Below are 21,357 nucleotides of genomic sequence, written 5' to 3' on the forward strand. Positions count from 1 at the left end.
TCTCCCAGTCATCCTCACTCCCCTGCCTTCACCCCATACCCTTTGATGCCCTGGCTAATCAAGAACCTATCTCTCTCTGCCTTAAATACACCCAGTGACTTGGCCTCCAGAGCTGCTCGTGGGAACAAATTACACAGATTTACCACCTTCTGACTAAAGTAATTTCTCCACATCTCAGTTCTAAATGGACGTACTTCAATCCTGAAGTAGTGTGATCTTGTCCTAGACTCCCCTACCATGGGAAGTAACTTTGCCATATCTAATCTGTACAGGCGTTTTAACATTTGGAATGTTTCTATGAGATCCCCCCTCATTCTCCTGAACTCCAGGGAAAGGATTGCTTTATGAAGATTTTCCCCATCTCCAGTTATTTTTTTAATTTATTTTTAATAATAACATTTTATCAATAAAATGTAATTCTATTTTTTTTTTCATTTTCTTGTGATCATATCTGTGATTTTAGAACTTGGTACTTGCAATCAGATAGATCACACTTTGGGATCAAGGCCTGGAGTTGTACGAAGGGATCAATTCCCAGACTGAGTCAGCGCCATGACACCTCCTCCAGCATATTTAAGAAGCATGCATTAAATGGCAAAGTAATTTAAGCAGAGACCTTTCTTATTAGGAAGCAAAATATTATCTAGCCTATTTTTATTCAGTTCATGATGTGTGAGTGTCGCTGAGTAGGCCTGCAATTATTGCTTTTGGACTGCTTGGCTTGCTACATAATTTCAGAGTACAATTCAAGGCCAGCCATATTAACTGAGGGTCTGGGAGTCTTATGTCAGAAAAGTAAGGACAGCCATTTCCTTTTCTGAAGGAAATTACTGAACTAGATGGTCTACTGATCATATTCACTAGGAGCAACTTTGTATTCCAGATATATTTGGTTTCTTGAATCTAAAATCCCCATCACCAGTGGTGGAATTCAAACTAGTGTCTCCATTCAACAGAACAAGGCCCCTGACATTTAACAAATAAAGAGTTTTGACCAACCGTCAGCAGGAACTAGGATGTGGTAGACAGTTAATGAGCTGGTTAAATTATTTATATTACAGTACTTCCAAATTTTTTGACATCAGGTTCCCATTAGTTTATTTTCTCTGTTAAATACAAAATATCAGCGGCTGATTAAATATATTTTAAACAGAAGACACACATTCCTCACTATGTTGAGGCAGGTTAGCAAAGTCATATTGATGAAGAAGGTCTTTAGTTTAAATACTTCTGTGACATTCAATAACATTGAAATTTATTGCTTTATTTTTTTAGTAACTGATCCATGGTTGATTTGACAGATTTAAACAAGTAGAACTAATACGTTGCTGCTGGGAAGAGAGACAGGGTACTTTGAAAACTAGGAAGGACAAATAGCAAAATGATGGATATTGAAGAAAAATGAAGACCTACATAGAAGTATAAAGCAAAGCAGACTGGCATGGTCTTGGAATTTATGTGTGTTAATGCAAAGTATGGTACAAATAGCCTAATTATCAAGCTGCTGGAGAGACTCAGCAGGTCAAGGCAGCATTTGTGAAGGCAAATGAATATAATCAGGTTTAATATCACCATCATACGTCCTGAAATTTGTTAACTTAGCAGCAGCAGTACAGTGCAATGCATGATAAATATAGAGAAAACAACAATCACAGAAACTATATAAATATATATTAAATAGTTAAAATAGTGCAAAAACAGAAATAAGAAAAGAAAGTGAGGTAGTGTTCATGGCTTCAAAGTCCATTTAGAAATCAGGTGGCAGAGGGGAAGAAGCTGTTCCGGAATCGCTGTATGTGTGTCTTCAGGCTTCTGTACTCCTCAACAGTAACAATAAGAATAGCTAATGTTTCCAGTTGTGACCACACATCAGGACTAAAAGGGTAAAGGAGAAATGACTGGTATTAGTAATTGGTAATTTGTTCATTATTGTCACATGTACAGAGGTACAGTGAAACATTTGCTTTGAATGCTATCTATACTGTTCATTTCGTCACATCCACATTGAGGTAGTATAGGGGAACAGCAATAACAGGACATAAAATGTAAATGTGCTTCATTCACAAAGAGAGTGCAGTGCAGGAAGACAATAAGGTGACAAAGTAAACTGTGAGGTCAAGAGTCCATCTTATTTTACAAGAGTACCATTCATTAGTCTTATAACACCGGGATAGAAATGGTCCTTGAGCCTGGTGATACGAGCGTTTAGGAGTTTGTCTGTTCTCATTGAAGATCAGTGTGCCTGCACAGCTTTTGGCCAGCTGAGGAAAGCTCCGTTTGAAGATCAAGACTCAGTTGTGATTGTTTACCTTCTAATACATGTACTATCTACAGGAGGCACCTCAGTGCATGGTAGAGATACCAAAAATGCAGCTGTTGTAAAATCCTCTATATCAACTGCGGGATAAGTGTACCAACATCAGTGTTGTTGGATTCTGGTGTCTTTCAGAATTCAGGACAGAGGCACAGAACACTTGTTTTATTAAGTGTTGATAGAACTAAGGAAACAAGAGTAGAAGCTAGTAGCAGAAGGCCTAACGGCAAGAGACTAAGCTGCTAAGATGGTGCCCCAGAACACAGCAGCCAATTTAATACCATAGAGATAAGGAAAATTCCTTTCAAATTTATAGATAAGAATTAATCAATTAGAAAGCTATTATTCAAATACTGAAATACAAGTCAACCAAAGAGAAAGTGTTTCCCAGGGTGGAGCACCAACACTAGCGTCACTAACAGATCCACCCATTTGCAGTCGCAACTGGACTTTTCCATTTTGGTTTAGTTTGCCTCTGAGCTCTGCACAATGCCCTTCAATCGAATTCCCATGCTGTTCTCTTGCTTGTTTGGTTTATGCGAAGATTAGCTCTTCAGACTTTTTACTGTCTCTATTATGCTGCTTTCGTAGCTTATCACAAGTTTCACTTTTCCTTCAATTAGTAGAAGACTTTGCTCATCCCTTAACTCTTTCAATCACTCACACATTCAATCAAATGGGCCAAGCCGTCTTACCTCCACTAAATTGGCAGCAGCCTTTTTCTGGATTTAATGCATGCCTTCTTTTTCTAAATAAACTTAACATTGTTTTTTGTCTGGACTTTTTTCATTAATTTTATAAAACTGAGATGTTTAATTCAGGTTAGAGGTCTTAGAAGGTTTCATGACATTTGCCATTGTTTTGATTCAATCTTAATTCAAATGTGCATTTTATCCAAATTTTGACCGCAATCTCAAAATATTAATAGATTCTATCCAAACAGATTGATCCAGCAACCAAATAGATCGCAACTGAGTAGGTTGATCCAATAGCCGTAGATTGATCCCGTGCCAAATAGATAGCAATCAAATTGATTACAGCTAAATAGATTTTTTTTTACCAGCTATCAAAATAGATCATTGTGTGACCAAATAGATTGTAATCAATTAGGCTACAACCAAATAGATTGCAACCAATACTTGCACATCTGTTTTTCTTTCTAAATAGCAATGCAGCAGTCCTCAATCCTAATTTCCATCTGATATTTGAAGGTAGAACTTTTTCTGTCTCAGAAAACAGAGGAACTGGGAAGTTCTTACTCCTTTTGTTTAGGCACCATAAATTGCACGTTGTCTGATTGTTCCAAGTCCTAAATCTTCAAAATCTTCACTAACTACACCATTTTGGATTCTGGTGTTCTTTCAGAAGTCAGGAAAGAGGCACAAATCCTGTTGCTTCCCAATTTTTGTATTAAAAGTGACGACTTGAAGTGTTGATAGAACAAAGAAAACAGGAGTAAAAGTTAGTAGCAGAAGGCTTATAGACAAGAGACTTAGATGCAAAGGTGGCATCAAGCATGGAACAGCTATGTTAATACCACAGATATAAAGATAATCCCATTCAAATTTATAGATAAGAATTAACAATTAGAAAGCCACTATTCAAATACTTCAGTACCAAGATAAACAATGAGAAAGCACTTATTCAAATAATGCAGAATAAAGACACTTCCAGAGCTTTCCAGAATAACACTTCGTATAGCCACTAGAGTCATAGTAAACAGTTATATGCCTATGAGAAATACTTAAAATACAAACAAATAATTAATTGTTAAACTGAAAAGAAAATAGCAATTAAACAGTCTAATCAAAGAATTAAACTGTTGAATCCAACAGTGTCCACCATTATCAGAGTCTGCAAGTCCCCTAACGGCCTCATCCATCACCTTAGTAACCACGTATGGAGTGGAAGCAAGCTACCCTTGAGCCTAAGGGACTGCCTAAGAGGAGAAAAACTAATGGGACAAGTAACAGAGCTTAGGTCTGGAGGACACATAATTAGAAATACACACTGTTTGAAAGAATGAGATTAGTGAATTCAGCATTAACCCATCATTGCATGATCAAAAGGTGAAGAGCTGTTGCTCAAACTTCCATTCAGCTTGTGAGAGCGAATGGGACATCAAGGATAGAATAGGAGAAGCGTAAAAAAATTAAAGTGACAGGCATGGGGGGGGGGGGGGGGGAGGGTCAACTTGTGTTTTGCAAAGGAATCACAGAATCTATGTTTAATCATCCCAGTGTGGAGCAGACTGTTATGTGAGCAGGAAGTTAAATATATTTGTCTATAAATTTATCCTCAATTATCAGTGTATTAATAGTAGTAAGGTGGTATAATGCAATGACAGCATATTGTGTTTAGCCATTATAGAATGGCCCTATCATTTTCCAAACTCTGCACCTTTAAAATCTGTTAAGTCCTAACATTTCCCTGTTTTGATAAAAGGCCATTAACCTGACACTATAGTCCTGCTTTCCACAGACAGGAACTGGCTTCCTTTGTGTATGCAGCATTTCTTTTTTAATTTTAGCAGTGTTCTCATTTGCAAAAACAGTTGTCATTTTATACTTCAATCATGTTCTAAGTGCTTGAAACCTACAGGACCTCAAAGCTAGACATAAAAGCTAGAGTTTCCTGGCCATGGTGTCTACATTGTTGGACCAAGATGGACAACTTGTGATGCTCACTCCTAAGAACTTGAAACTCTTAGCCTTCTCCCCTTCAGCACCCTCGACATTAACAGGATAGTTTGCACTCACCCCACGTTGCTGAGTTCAATGAGCAGCTCTTTACATTTTCTGGCTTTGAAGAACGGTTATTGTCAAGACACCATGCCACTGGGCTCCACTTCCCTTCTTGTGCTCGGACTCAGTGTTATTTGAGATTTGGCCCACTACCAGTGGTGGCATCAGCAAACTTGTAGAATGAGTTAAACCAGAACAGGGGAAGCAGTCCCAAGTGTACAGGGAGTAGAGAGGAGGCTCGAAGATGCAGCCTAGCGTGGCACCGGTATTAAGGATTATCTTGGCAGAGGTGCCACTGCCTATCCCTATCGGTTGCAATCTGTTGGCCAGGAAGTCAAGGATCAAGTTGCAAAGGGAGACGTTGAGTCCAATGGTATTGAAGTTTGGAGATGAGTTTGCTTGGAATTATGGTTTTGAAGGCCGAAATGAAATCCATGAATAGTAGGCTGACGTAATTGTCTTTATTCTCAGAGGTGAGTGTAAGGCCAGAGGATGTGGACTTGCAAATTGCAGTGGGTTGAGGTTGTCTGGGAAGCTGGAGTTAATGTGTGCCATGACTGGCTTCTTGAAACTTAAAGAGTTGTGTGGGGGTGGCAATGCAGGGGTTGGCATCTGTTAGGTGGGTCCAGGTTGAGGAGAGGTTAAGATGGAGCCAAGTAGGGAGGGGGCATTCTTGAATCTGAAAAGAAAGGAAGCTGGTCAGTGGAACCAGATATAGGAGTGCTGTTGGTTGAAAGGTGAAAGGTGGGCTTTGGGGACCAAGTGGGTAGAGTGTGTGGGTGACAGGCAGATGGAAATGGGGTGGAGGGATGGGAAGGGAAAAGGGAAAGGAGAGGCTGGGGGAGATTGTGAAAAGAAGGGAGTACAGGAGAAGCAGTGTGGATTGGGCGCTGAGATGAAGAAACAGAAGGGAACGTGGGTTACATGAAATTGGAGAATTCAGTCTTTGAAACAATGTGTTGTAGAGTATTCAAGCAGAATATGAGGTGCTGTTCCTCTCCATCCTGTCAGTGGAGGCTGGGGTCAGTAGGTCAGTGTGGGGATGGGGAGGAAGGTCAAGATGGTTTGCATAGAGAAAACAACTCTTCTGTTTACTCTTAGACCTGAAACATTCTGCATTTGTCTGCTCTTCAGAATCAGAATCAGGTTTATTACCACTGGCATGTGATATGAAATTTGTTAACTTAGCAGCTGCAGTTCAATGCAATACATTATCTAGGAGAGACAGAAAAAATACTAATAATAAGTAAAATAAAACATAATAATAAATAAACAAGTAAATTACACATATTGAATAGATTATTTAAAAATGTGCAAAAACAGAAATACTGCATATTTAAAAAGTGAGGTAGTGTCCAAAGCTTCAAAGCCCACTCAGGAATCGAATGACAGAGGGGAAGAAGCTGTTCCTGAATCGCTGAGTGTGTGCCTTCAGGCTTCTGTACCTCCTACCAGATGGTAACAGTGAGAAAAGTTTATATTGATGGTAACAGGTTCTGGAAACAAAAGCAGGATCCCTAAATATGCAGATGATATCAAATCCAGAGAGGAGATTGTCTGTACTAAACAGAATTACACTAAATTCCAGGAGGATATGTAATAAGCACAGAAGGGACAATTGACCAGTGGAGCTCAACATAGAATAGTGTATGTGTGGTCACTATTACTTTTAAAGGGTAGAGGGACATAGAAATCTCAGAGTACAACTACATTGATCACTAAAGGTGATGCCGCAGATTAACAAAGCTATTGAGAAAAGCAAAGCAAGCAGAGTTTATTTTCAGTTGGATGGGATTGAAAAGCAGGGGAGTTCTGCTGAGTGGGTATTGCACCTTGATTAGACCACACAGAGCACTGCTTTGTTCACTGTGTTCTGAAGAGAATGAAAGAGCACAGCAGGGATGTTTTCCAGGATAAATCCGGAAATGAGAGGGAATGTATAGCAGGACAGGTTAATGTAATAGTTTGTTTTCTCTAAAGAGAAAAAGGTTGAGGGAGGAACTAAAAGAGGTTTTAAAATTACGTTTTCAGAGTGGATACAGAGAGAAGGTTTCTACATAAGAAAAATTACAACAGAATCATAGAAAATATGTGATACAGGTAGAGGCCATTCTCTGCTGTTGAGTATGAGCCGGCCGAAGAGCCTCATCCTATCCTCTATCTCATATTTTTCTTGCAACACGTATTGTTTCAAAGCAGAAAGAGATTACTCAGCTCACAGTGTCCACACCAGAGCATTCCCATTCAGTTGCCTTCCTGAATCTCCTGCCACTAACCTACACTAGGGGCAACTTACAGTAGGTAATTTAACCTGCCTTTAAGATGTGGAAGAAAACTTGAGTTTCCGGAGAAAATCCATTCAGTTACAGGATCACAGGCAGCATCCAGTGAACCTGGATTTCTTAAATAGTGCAGGAACAGCAGCATTAACTGTCTTAGATCTGCATTATTATCTTTTCCTTCACTCCTGGCATTGGAGCTCCATTGCTTAGCACAGTATTTTTAAACGCAGTGCAATAGTTTTGGAGTTGAAATTTATTGCTTTGAGTATTTCATCTCAATGACCAGGCTGAAAAGACATTGATATATATTATTAATTCAGTTTCTCTCTCCCACCCACTGATGCACACACACAAAATGCTAGAGGAACTCAGCAGATCATTCAGCATCCATTGAGAAGAATAAACAGTCAATGTTCTGGGCTGAGACCCTTCAAGAGGACTCAGCCCAAAATGTTGACTGTTTATTCCTCTCCAAAGATGCTGCATGACCAGCTGAGTTCCTCCAGCACTTTCTGTGTGTTACTCTGGATTTCCAGCATCTGCAGAAACTCGTGTGTTAATAATATGTGGACTCACTGAGTACATCTCATGCTTTCGGTGATTCTGACTCTGTTTTATTGATGATTTATTGGGACAGAAAGACCAGAAAGAAAAATGAACCAGCAGGATGTAGAGAAAAGAAGGTGAAAAGGGCAAATAATGGCAATTAATTTACACTTGTATTTACTCCAGTTGCTCATCTTTGTTTCATTCAATGTCAACATGGTTATGGACTGACTGAAGATTTAGGTTGTTCAACAGTGACACTTACTGGACATATCCTCCAACTACATCTAGACTCATCAATAACATTTACACTCAGGACAGTCTATTGTTTCTGTGTGAAATGTGAAACTATAGATAAAATCTTCATATTCTTTTAAAGGCTTTGTCCTCTGCAAAGGCATGAGTAGAGATTTCAATGCATTTTGAAATAATATGTTGTGTCCCACACATCTTTTCTCATTTTCCAAAAGTGTACATGAATCTTGGAATTGTCAGTTGTATTTTGAAAAAAAATTATTTGTTATGAATCATAAAGGTCAAGTCACTATGATATGATCAATATTGTAGGGCTAACTTTGCTTTGTGAAGCTTTTGCAGCCCTTGCATAAAGAGATCATTTTAAAAAAAACAAGATTAGAAGGCCACAATCATTCCTGTACCTTGTGGAGTCCAGGTCACTTGAGGACTTCCCACCTATATCATTGGCTGAGATGTAACTTCAGAAAATAGTAATTTCCTTCCCTGATCACCCTGATAATATTGATGACACTAAATCCATATTTTCAATGGGTGTCGATCTAGTTCAATTTTAAACATGCCAAAATTACAACACCTTTTCTAACAGTCTATTTCACTTTAACTACGTTAAAGGAGACAAATGTTGTACAGCTTCCTCCTCCATAACTTTCTATTTATCCAATGGATCCTGGTCTCAGTAGCAAATATCTCTATCCTCATTGAACTAAAGTCATGGAGCACTACAGCACAGAGCAGTCCCTTCAGCCCATCCTGTTTGTGCTGTACTGTTACTTTATCTCATCCTGTTGGCCCACACCTGGACCATTGCCCTCCAAGCCCCTCTATGTAAACTTACCTTCAATGCTGAAATTAAACCTGCACCCAATACTTCCTCTTGCAGCTCGTTCCAAACTCACACTACCCTCTGAGTGAAGAGATTTCCCCCTCAGGTTCCCCTTAAATATTTCACATACCACCCTTAACCTATGGTATCTAGTTCTAGTTTCATCCAACCTCATTGGGAAAAGCCTGCTGGCACTAACCCTATCTATACCCCTCATACTTTTGTAAACCTCTATCAAATCTGCACATGCTCCTTATCCATTACTGTCTCAAATTGAAAACCTGCGTAGTATACTTGAAATTACTGAATCACCTTACCAAACCTATCTCCTTCAGCCTACCTTCTCACTACCTCATCTGCCCCTCCTCAATTCAGTCCACATTGGCTGCAGAGTTTGCAGTAGCCTGGCTGTTATACCCAAATCTTTCCATTTCAAACAACAACACACACAAAATCTGCACATTTCCTCGTGTTTGATTTCCATTTCACCGGTTTTCCTTAAAAGCCCTTCAAAGCACCATTTTATGGCTCCCGATTTTTATGTATTTTTAGTTAGCGATACAGCAAGGCCCTGTGGCCCCTTGAGCCAAGCTGCCCCAGCAATCCCACAGCCCTGATTAACCCTAATCTCACCACAGAACAATTTACAATGACCCATTAACCTACCAGTCTGTGAGACGAAACCAGAGCACACAGGATAAACCCACACATTCCATGCGGAGGGTGTTCAGAACAACTCTGGAACTGAACTCCGAAACACCCCAAGCTGTAATAGTGTCGCGATAACCATTACACTACCATGGCAAGCTAACTTCGGTCCACCTCTCCTGTCTTCTTCGTCCCAGCCGTGGTGTTGACTGTCATGGCACATTTTGAGAACTGTCTCTGAATATTTTTGAAAGGTTCATTATAAATTAATGTTTGTTTCAAGTTTATAAGATTTGTTTTACGTACTCTAGCCCCTAAACCCATTGTCTAATTATCATTATTTTGAAAACCGGGGTCATATTGACATTTTTCTCCAGTGCCCCATGGCCCCTTAATGTGTCCTTATCATTGAAAGTAAATTTGGTCTTGAGGAGATAGCCATGAGGATTATTCTTATCTTTTCACTCTGCAAGTACAAGATTCAAAGGGTTAAACAAAAATTTGCATGCTGAAGTATTGGTTCTATTTCTGTTCAAATACTCCTTGACATGAACAGTTTTAGTTCATTTATAAACTTGATGTCTGGAGATCTTTACATTAGTACATTTCTCTGACATTAAATGTACCTATTGAGCATTTTGTGTTACACTTCACCAGTGTGATAAGAGAGGATACACAAATAGATTTTGTCAATTTTAGTATCTGTTTGTATTTTGTAACTTTCCGTGCTTTGGTCCTTTGAGGAAGAGACTCAATATTGAATATTTTTCTTCTTCCTAACAGATTTTTAAAACTATTTCCAATGAAGGTGCTCAAGGCCAGGGAAATCGGAGACTGATCAGCTTTACATTGTCAGGTATGGTGGCCTTTTAAAGAGCATCAACCTCGCCATACCAGTAATTTTGGAATTATAGAATATAGAGTACAGGCCCATCAGCCCACAGTGTTGAGCAAATCTTGTAACCTACTCCACCAACCTTCATATCATCTACAAAATTACTAACCCACCCACCTTCTCATCCAAGTAATTTATAAAAATCTCAAAGTGTAGGGGTCCCAGAACACACCTCTGAAGCACCATTGGTCACTGACCTCCAGGCAGAATATTCTCCATGTTCTACCTCCCTCTGCCTTCAACAGGCAATCCAAATCTATATCTGTACCGTCAGGTTTCCCTGGAATGTTGTTTTTCCGTGTCCTGACTCATGCTCTAAGTTCATCTCCCTTGTTCCTGATATTTCTTACATTAAAATAGACTCACTTCAACCCATCCCACTGGCTGCAATTTTACACTATCAACTGCCTTTCCGTCCTCACAAACCTCTACGTGCTTCAACTACTTGTACGCCAACTGTCCCATCTTCTGACAAGTCACTCTGATTCTCACCCCCCTGCCAAACTATTTTAAACCCTCCCCAACAGTTCCAACAAATATGCCCACATGGATATTGGTCCCCCTCAAATTCAAGTGTTAATTCGTCCTTTTTGTACAGGTCATACCTTCCCCAGCAGAGGTCACAGTGATCCATAAATCTGAAACTCCGTCTCCTACACCAATTCCTCAGCCAAGTGGTGCAGCCAGCAAACACTAAAGATCACTATCCTTGAGGTCCTTCTTTTCAGCTTCTTACCTGGCTTACTATATTCTCTCTTCAGGACCTAATCCCCTTTCTTACCTATGTCGTTGGTACTAATATGTAACACAGCTTCTGGCCACAGAATCTCCAGCCTGCTTTCCGAACTATGGAATCTCCTGTCACCACTGTTTCTTCCCCCTTCCCTTCTCAGCCACAGATCCGGACTCAGTGCTAGGGACCTAGTCACTGTGGCTTTCCTCTGGTAGGTTTCGACCACCTTTCCCAACCGTTCCAAAGTGGTATCCTTATTATAGAGGGGAATGGCCACAGGCATACTCTACACCGTCTGTCTATTCCCTTTCCCTCTTCTGACAGTCACCCAGCTACCTGCCTCCCTGTCGGTCTTGTCTATCTTCCCTTCATTCTTCTGAATGAGTCGTGGGTCATCCACCTGAAACTCCAGTCCCTAACACAGTCTGTAAGGAGCTGCCCCTAGATGCACCTCGCCGAGTCTGGAGAAATCCTACACCCGACATGAAGAACACACCACTGACCCTGGACCCATCCTCACTGCACTAGCTGGGCACTAATGGACAAAGAGAGAAAGAAACTTGTCATAGCCTCTGCCTCTAATGCTAAAGTCTCTTGGGCTAAAGCCTCAAGCAATCCACTGTCTGCCTCACAGCTTGGCCACTCTGTTAAATCCTCTCTTCTTTTGATACACCAAGTGCCTGATTACCCTGCGATCTCAGGCTTGCAGAATGTTCCCTGCTGGCCCCACTCCCATTTTCAAATCTCACTCCCACCATTGATGGTCAAAGCTTGTTCAAATACTGGTTGAAAGGAGCTTTTGAAGAGGAGAAAGGGATAGAGTATTAGGGATAGAGTATAAGGTAGAATTACTGAGTATGGAAACAAATCACCAATGGTATATCACAATGGAGGAAGAGCTGAACCATGGGATTGTATTCAGTAGATTGGAAATTTGGGAGGTTCAGAACTAAAAGGAGTAACAGAGTGTGAGGTCATTAAAATGTGTGTTTATGGTGAGAATGTTTATAACCAGATGCATTGAGAAACTAAGTTGATGATAAAGTAGGAGGGGTTATAAGCAACAGATTTCTTAATGAAGTGAAGCCTTGCATTCATCATCTGCTGCTGATGGTTGCGAATGAATTGTAGACTATGCAATGAAGCATCTAAGGTCACATTACATACCGAGGAAATCCTGTCGCCTGGTAAGACTGCAAGGTCTTTTCACATCGTTGCCAATTGTCCATTAAATTGGAGATTAAATTGTTTGCCCCAGTAAGAAAAGTATCTGACACTAGTTCCACAGAATCCACTTCCTTCAGATTGCTTCATAACTGTGATATTGCTAGGGGCTGTTGTGAACGAAGCTGAGCTTCTGAAATTAAAGGTTTTTGGTACTTTCACGATTACAGTGCCAGAATTCCCAAACACGGTTTTCACAGGTGAAATAGTTTACGGATGTTGAAAACATCAAAATGATATCACCAAGATAGAAAAGCACTGACATTAAAAAGAGGCAACCTTTTCCCTTAAGCACTTTCTGTTACTTTTCAAATTCATGACTGGATCTTTGTGCCAAGTCTTAAAGTAGCTGTCCTATGCTTATCATGCTCCCTTTGGTTATATCCACAGCTGTAGATAAGTGGGATTAATCAGAAAAGCCATTATATTATCTTAGATTTATTTCTTTTTATTCTGTATCATATTATGCAAACATGTTCCTGGTAAAACTAATTGTTAGTAAGGGAGAAAGGGGAGAACTAAATTGATCTCTGCTTATTTAAAACATGCACAATGGTCCAGCACTGGAAAGGATGAGTAGCAATCCCAAATGAATTTATCACTTCATTTTAATGTCAGTGTTTTTCCAAGTGATACCTTATGGATAATTCCCACACGATATATTAAACCTAATGACCATTAGTTGTTCTAGATCTAGCATGGTTATTAAGTATCCAAGTTTAGTACTTGTCAATATGACTGGTTATACGAGAAAATGAGGTTGTCGGTCTGAAGAAAATTACATAGAGCTGAATTTTCTCCAAATTTTAGTGGGAATGTTCTCTGAACATCAAAAATGTGCTGCAAGTCATGGATGGACCAACTTGCCTTCCTTAACACTCCACCTGCTGCAAGCTGGCACAAACTTACCAGTACTTCTGACAAGTGCAGAATGGGATTAGTTGGGTTTATAGGAGGTTTAAACTGATAGTCTTTAAAACTTACCCTGACCAGTATAAAGGTGAAAACAGAATCATCATTAGCATATGGGGTTCGAACTATTAGCAGTGAAGTATGCAAGGTCTAGCACGGGATAAAATAAGTGAATGTCGAGTAATGTTCTGTAATAATGATCAAACGTTGATATTACGTATTAATAATACAAAATGGATTAATCTCGTCTGTCTAATGATTCCTTCATTTGTCTTTCTTGGAAGGTAAATTTCTCCTTATCAAGTTTTACAGTAAGAACATAAGAATACTATTAAAGTATTAATTGCACTAAATTATTTGAAATAACTACATCAAATAACATGATACTCCCAATAATTTCTACAGTTCTTAATATTTAATGACAATGAGAGCTAAACTTATTTCCACTTCTGCGATAGACCCCAGAAAAAGTAAGTGTGGACATCCAGCTTTCACTTCAGTCTAAATTGCCGTTCGATATGTTGCATGGTCACTGCTTCTCTTGTGTTTCCACGAAACACAAGCATGTTTAACATCTGAGAAGTGAAAATGATCACCTCTCTTTATGGAGAATTAGCCCCAAATGTATTTAAGACTTAATATATAATGGTACTTACTTATGAAAATCAGCCATGGTTTTCTTAACAAAAGCACCATTAAAGGAAGAGGTTATTCAGTCTCCCCATCTATCTGCTCTATCTGCAATGACTATCTGTAGCTACCAGATGCTCCCCATTCCCACACCAACCTTCTCTACTGCCAGTGTGAGGCCAATTACAAACTAGGGGAATAACTACTCATATTCTGCCTGGATAGTTTAGAAATCAACATTGAATTCTCGAATTTCAGGTAATCCGTGGTCTAAATTCCTTTTTCTCTTCTTCAGATACACTCTGATCTCTTCATTCCTTCCAACACCCCTCCATGTTACCCAATTTCTTTTCTTTCCCCTACTTAGTTCCATCTGCCTATCACCCACACAATCCCTTACACCTACCTACAACAGTTCTTCTGCCCACCATCCCCCAACTATCTGACTCCATTCGTCACCTTTCTTATCAGATTCCATAATCCCAAACCCTTTGTTGTTTCCATCTGTCACTTCTCCAACTCTTCCCCCACCCTTCCCTTTGCCATCTGCCCATGAATCCTTCCTCACTTGCATCCACCTATTGCTTGCCGGCTCTTGCTTCACCTTTTCCCGTCACCTCTTCCAGCTTGTGATCTCACCCTTTGCTCTCATGGTCCCGATGACTCGAAACGTCAATTATCCCTTTGCCTCCATGATGCTGCCTGACCCACTGAGATCCTCCCACCTGTCCCCTCCCCCCACCAGCTTGAAGTTTCTGTCCCATGTGTCAGCTGCTATGGTTGCTTGTACCTCCTGACTTTCCTCCACTTCAAACATACTGTACATCTAATTTTCCACTACAACACAATGGCCCCTGCCTCGACTCCTCTGTGTGACAGACTATCCTGTAAACCATGTTTCTCTTGTAATACAATGAGATGGATTTTCTTAGTGTTGCCAGATGTGGTTTTTCAGAAACAGATCTTTCTATTAAAGATGAAAAATGTTTAAATTGCATTTCCAGCAGGCAGATGCATGGAGATTTATCAAAATGATCAGATTTAAGACAGCTGCAAGCTGGATGTAGCCATCTCCTGACTCCGAGTTAAATCTGATAAAGCTTTAATCTGACACCTGGGAATGCACATTCCAGCACTTTAAACACTTTCACCTTGCACAGAGAGATTTGTTTTCAAAGTGCTTCCTGTTGATGTTAAATTCTGAGTCAAGGATAGCTTCTATCCTGCTGTTATAAGACTATTTATTGTCTCCCTAGCGTGATGAAATGGACTCTTGACCTCACCATCTACCCTGTTATTCACAATCTATTTCATTATGATCTTGCGCATTGTTGTTTCCCTGCACAGTACGTTCCCTGTAGCTGTTTCACTCTATTCTGCATTGTTATCATTGTTACCCTATTCTACTTCAATGCATTGTGTAGTGATCTGATCTGTATGAACATGTTTCTCTTATATCAAGACAAGATTTTCACCATATCTCGGTCCAGGTGATGATTCTAGTCAAATTCCAATTGCAATATTGCTTGATGTGAAGATAATGATTGTTTATTAGAATCTCAAATGTTTTAAAAGTTATGAAAGTAAATTATTTGCAATATAAAATGTTTACACTTTCTCAGAGAATATCTTTCATATTCTTATTAAAAAATGTTTTGATTACTTTGATAGGGTTTCAAGCTGTTGGTCTGAAGAAGGGGATGTTCTTTAATCCTGATCCTTACCTGAAGATTTCCATTCAGCCGGGCAAACATAGCATTTTCCCAGTATTACCTCACCATGGGCAGGAGAAAAGAACTGGAATTACTTTTAACACCATCAACCCTGTCTGGCAGAGAGAGGTAGGAAGATGAAGCCTTAATGTACAAAACCAATGAATCAAGATCACTAATTAAAAATATACATTATATCAGTGTGGTCTTGATTGAACCAACTGAGATTTGGAAAATGACAAGAAAGAAATTAGGAAGGCAAAAAGAAGCCACAAACTGACTTTGGCAGGTAGGATCATGAAGAATCCCGAAATCTTGTATAAGTATGTTAGAAGTGAGAGGGTAGCTAAAAAACAAAGGAAAGGTCCTCTGTGGCACCAGAGGGCATAATGTATGTGTGGAGCCAGCAAGTAAGAGTGAGACCCAAAATGAATACTTCTCATCAGGATTCACCGGGGAGAAAGATGTAGAATTAGAGCTGTATAGTTGAGGGAGAGGTACACTGATATCTGAGAGCAGGAAGGAGGAAGCGCGAGAAACATTGGAGCACATTAGGATGAATAAGTCCCCAGAGACAGAAGGGATCTACCTATGGATGTCAAAGGAAGCCAGGGAAGAGATTGCCTGGGCTTGATGGAAAGTTTTTCACCTTTGTTAGCCGGTAGTGAGGTACCAGAACACTGGAGGGTAGCTGATGTTAAAAGCGTGTTCAGAAAGGGCTCGAAGGATAAGTCTGGAATTCTCAGGCTAATGAGCATTTGTCAACTGTAGAGAAGTTTTGGAGGAAACTCTGAGGGACCAAACTTGGAAAGGCAGGTACTGGCAAAGAGCAGTCAGCATGGTTTTGTATACGGGAAATCATGTCTCATAAATCTCATTGACATGTTTGGGGCTGCAACCAAGAAATTAATGAAGGAAGATTTAACCCGAGCTTTTCCACGGGACAGTTTACAATGACCACTTAATCTACCAGCCAGAATGCCTTTGGACTGTGGGAGGAAACCAGAGCACCCGGAGGAAATACACACAGTCACAGGAGAACATACCGATTACTTGCAGACAGTAGCAGGAATGATGGAGGCAGATATAATTACATTTTGAAGATATTTGAATAAGAAAGAAGACAGCCTACAGTGGACAAATAGGATTAGCATAGATCGGCATCATTGTCAGGATGGACAAGGTGACCCGTAACTGCCCCTTAATGATCACAACACACACAAAATGCTGGAGGAACTCAGCAGGCCAGGCAGCGTCCATGGAAAAAAAAGTACAGTCATCACATGTACTCTTTTCCATGGATGCTGCCTGGCCTGCTGAGCTCCTCCAGCATTTTGTGTGCATTGCCTGGATTTCCAGTACCTACAGATTTTCTCTTAATGTTCTGTGGTTTCTAAGATTATATTTAACTGTCTAAATTCTTCTTAAACGTTGTGATTGTTTCTGATTTAACTACCTCCTCTGACAGTGTGTTCCAGGTGTAAAGCATTCTACATGTGTGTAAGAGAAAAAATTCTCCACAAATCCCCTTTAACACTCCTTCTCATCTTAAACCTACCCTTGCCATGGGAAGGTAAATTAAAGTAGGTTAATTGGCCGCTGTGCATTGCCCCCGGTGTGTAGTCAAGTGGGATAATCTGGGGAGTTGATGGAAATGTGAGGAGGGTAACATGGGATTAGTGTTAATTGGTCACTGAAAATTGTCCCTGATGGGTAGATGACTGAAACAATATGGGAAACACAAAGTACGCTGCAGATGCTGTGGTCAAATCAACATGTACAAACAAGCTGGATGAACTCAGCAGGTCGGGCAGCATCCATTGAAATGAGCATTTAACGTTTTGGGCTGAGACCCTTTGTCAGGACTGAAGAAGGAGGGGGCAGGGGCCCCATAAAGAAGGTGGGGGGAGGGTGGAAGGTGCCAGGTGAAAAACCAATCAGAGGAAAGATCAAGAGGTGGGGGAGGGGAAGCAGGGAGGGAATAGGCAGGAGAGGTGAAGAAGGAATGTAAGGGGAAAGCACTATGGGTAGTAGAAGAAGGCACGCCACAACAGACAGGATTTCCCGGCTGCCACCCACTTCAACTCTGCTTCACATTCCCATTCGGATATATCCATACATGGCCTCCTCTACTGCCGTGATGAGGCCAAACTCAGGTTGGAGGAGCAACACCTCATATACCATCTGGGTAGTCTTCAACCCCTTGGTATGAACATCAAATTTTCCAACTTCCAGTAATTCCCTCCCATTCCTTCACCCATCCCATTTTCACTCTGCCTCCTCTTCCAGCTGCCTATCACCTCTCTCATGATTCTCCCTTCTTCTACAACCCATAGTGCTTTCCTCTTACATTCCTTCATCACCTTTCCTGCCTATCCCCTCTCCGCTTCCCCTCCCCCACCCCTTGATTGGTTTTTCACCCTCCCCCCACCTTCTTTATAGGGCCCCTGCCCTCTCCTTCTTCAGTCCTGACAAAGGGTCTCAGCCCGACACACTGACTGCTCGTTTCAATGGATGCTGCCCGACCTGCTGAGTTTATCCAGCTTGTTTGTACGTGTTGATACAATATGGGGCTGTATGATTCTGATCCTGTTACAGTTAAGCAACTGTTTGTCACTAAGTATGCAATGTTGCAAATTAAATGAGAATCACATTAAGGAAAGCAAGACGGGAAACTTGATAGATAAATGGTAGATGGTAGAACACAGCAAATTGAGGAGGAGACAAGACTTTGGAATGCAAGTCCATTGAAACCAAGGTGAATCGATGAAGTGGAGAGTAAGCAAGGGTGGTGAACCTTTCTGAGAGTCTGTGCCCAAATTGGTGACAGATTTTCTAAAAAAAATTCTTTCACATCCATGGTAATTTTGAGCAGAGATTGTCATTGTTTAATGAATTAATAACAGTAATTTTGGACTTCTTATGAAGAACATTAAGAAAATAGACATTTTTGATCCAAATCAGTTATTTCCTCTCACATATATTAAAAAATTGGAGTTGATCTTAAATATATAATGATATTTTTGAATAGTTCACTGAAGAACAGATTAAAATGGAAATATTACTGAAGAATTTTAGTCTTTATGAGATAAAGTGGACATTTACGATTATACTGTGATATTAAAATAAAACTTAGTCTGAATCTATAACAGGAGATGACTTGTACAGATTTCACTTGATTACATTATGGGAGATTTGCAGGTGAACATTCAGTGGTGTCTGCGTGGAGAGATTTAGTAAGTAGGACTGAATTAACTCTAAATATTTAATAAATCAGGTACTACATGCGTTATATTCAAGCTTTAATTATGTCTGGAACTTTGATTTTTATTGCTCGTGAGTCTTTTGAAAAAGGAGATTCAGCAGATTTAATTGGTGATGAGCAAACATTTGTCAATTATGACAATAAAATGAATTACAGACCACTGAAAAATTGACTTAAAATTCTTTATTTAATAAGCTGCTAAGTCAAATGTAACTGTAATAGATTTTGAAACCTAATGTCTGTTTGGGATTTAAAATATAATCAAATCACAGTTTGCAATAAGTCATAAAATCATAGAATTGCTCCGGCATTGATTAAGTCCATTTGGCCCATACTGGTTCAAAGTAAAGCAAACCTGTAAGTTTATTGATCAATGGATGAAAATGTAAAAAAAAATCTGCAGATCCTGGAAATCTGAAAGAAAAACAGAAAATGGGTGGAAGCACTGAGCAAGTCAGTCAGCATCAAATGCAAAGAAGAACAGAGGTAATGCTTCAGGTGGAGGCCTTTCACCAGCACTGGGAAAGAGAGAGAAACTAGTTTCAAGTTGTGGAGAAGATGAAGAAGGGATGATTAAGATACGGGAATATCTCTGATATAGAGAGGAGAGGGTTGATGGGTTTTTCTTATGAAATGTAGTGACCTCAGCTCTAGTACAGCACAGTGAGCACTGGCCATCCATCTCTTACTGACATTAAAAAAAAATGAATGCAACTTCCCCCATGCAATCACTTATTTGTGGTTCCTGCCTAAAACCAGTATAGGCCCAACAGGTCCTCAAACTGGCTTGCTGCCTCGCCCAGCATCCTCATGCAGCTGTGTGGAATTTTTACAGTAGATGACAGGCTGTCCCAACATCAAATGGTAAAGGCATCCAGGGATGTTTATGGACAAGCCTCAGAAATTGAAAGTGGGAAGAAACAGAGAAGCGGATTTGTGTCATCCAGTTGGAAGGAGGTTGCCAGAGTGAAAGAGCAAATAAATACCATTTTGAGGAAGGATATGGTCAACAGTTGGGATGAAGATACATGATCAGGGATTGGTTGCATGGTGAGAAAATGTGTTATTGCAGAAGGCAGGCCAGAGGGAATGATAGACACTCAACTTGTCAGCCACTAGCGTATTGTCAGCAACATGCTCAAGTTTTCAAAAAAATTGAGTAACTATTTGAAAGAAGATATATTATGGACATGGAGAAAGATCAGAGGTGTGAGACTAAGAAAATAGTTCTGCAAGGAGCTATGATAAACACGGTTGGCTAACTAGTCTTCTCACCTACTGAATCAGTCTGACACTTTCCTTGAAATTTTTAAGGGTATGTTCCTTGGTTTTAAATGTTTTCCTCCCCCACCATCTTAGAAATCATGGCAGGAGGAAGGTTGGAATTTTTCTTCCCATCAAGAGGCATTTGGCGCTCTATGTCTACAAATATTGAAAGAGCAAGCCAATTAATCTCATCCACCTACCCAGACTGGACACAAAGTTTCAGCTAATAGCTAACCAATGATTTTTAAATGTTTATGTTTCCCAATGCTTCTCTCATTGCTGCTTTAACAATTTGAGGACTGTGACTTGTTGCTTTAAGATGTTTGAGTATTGAAGGACGAGTGAGTGTGTTGCCTATCTGTGTGTGCACATACACATTCCTGTGCACATCTCCACTGACAATACAATATGAATGTTTTCAAGTGTAACTTTGATATAAATCAAACCACTTTGCTTAAGAAAGGAATTTCTAGTTTTCATGCAATTGCCATCTAAAGAATGTTAGGATATTCACGGAAAACTAAATTAGTAACTACAGCCACTGCAGAATATCATGGAGTTACAGTAATCCTTTAACTTAGATTTGCAGCTCAAATTGTTTACCTATTGATAGATTAAATTTTGAATTCTTTTGTGGATACCTATAAATCTTTAGCTAGCATTTATTCTATATTGTAAACATATATTTTATAGTAATTTTTTTCTACTTGTGCTCACTGTAATTAAATAATAGATCAGTCAGAATCTTCTGATGTCAGTTGAAGGTGGAAATCCACAATTGCTGTTAGAGTTGCCCTGCACCTCCAGAATCTTAACTGAATCTTACAAAAAGACTGGTTGATATTCACTGAACTAACCAGAACTCAATAGAGCAGGCCTGTCCACCATTGGTAAATATTTTCACATTTTGACATTTGAATTATTCATACAACCATTCTGCATTGTAAAGTGTCTTGCACAAGTGTGGAGTTCTGTTTTTTTCAGATTTTAGGTAGAATTTGGGAATTTAAAAGGTATTCAAGTACAATTAATCAGTTCTTGCTTTCATTCTTTCTCATCTCTCTGTTAATTGCATTTTTCATACGCTCATTATTTCATCCTAGGA

The 21,357-nt window shown here is 39.8% G+C and overlaps 1 protein-coding gene across 2 annotated transcripts in view; it reads left to right on the top strand.

Annotated features, from left to right (window-relative positions):
• The window catches only part of LOC132395570 (E3 ubiquitin-protein ligase HECW1-like), a 437,822-nt gene that overhangs the window by 216,204 nt on the left and 200,261 nt on the right, over nucleotides 1-21,357 (top strand). For both annotated transcript variants that reach the window (XM_059972368.1, XM_059972369.1), the window contains exons 5-6: nucleotides 10,399-10,471; nucleotides 15,681-15,850. In XM_059972368.1, the coding sequence (XP_059828351.1) occupies nucleotides 10,399-10,471; nucleotides 15,681-15,850 (243 nt within the window). The remainder of the gene's footprint in view (nucleotides 1-10,398; nucleotides 10,472-15,680; nucleotides 15,851-21,357) is intronic.

Source organism: Hypanus sabinus, chromosome 6 (genome assembly GCF_030144855.1).
Source record: "Hypanus sabinus isolate sHypSab1 chromosome 6, sHypSab1.hap1, whole genome shotgun sequence".
Taxonomy (NCBI): domain Eukaryota; kingdom Metazoa; phylum Chordata; class Chondrichthyes; order Myliobatiformes; family Dasyatidae; genus Hypanus; species Hypanus sabinus.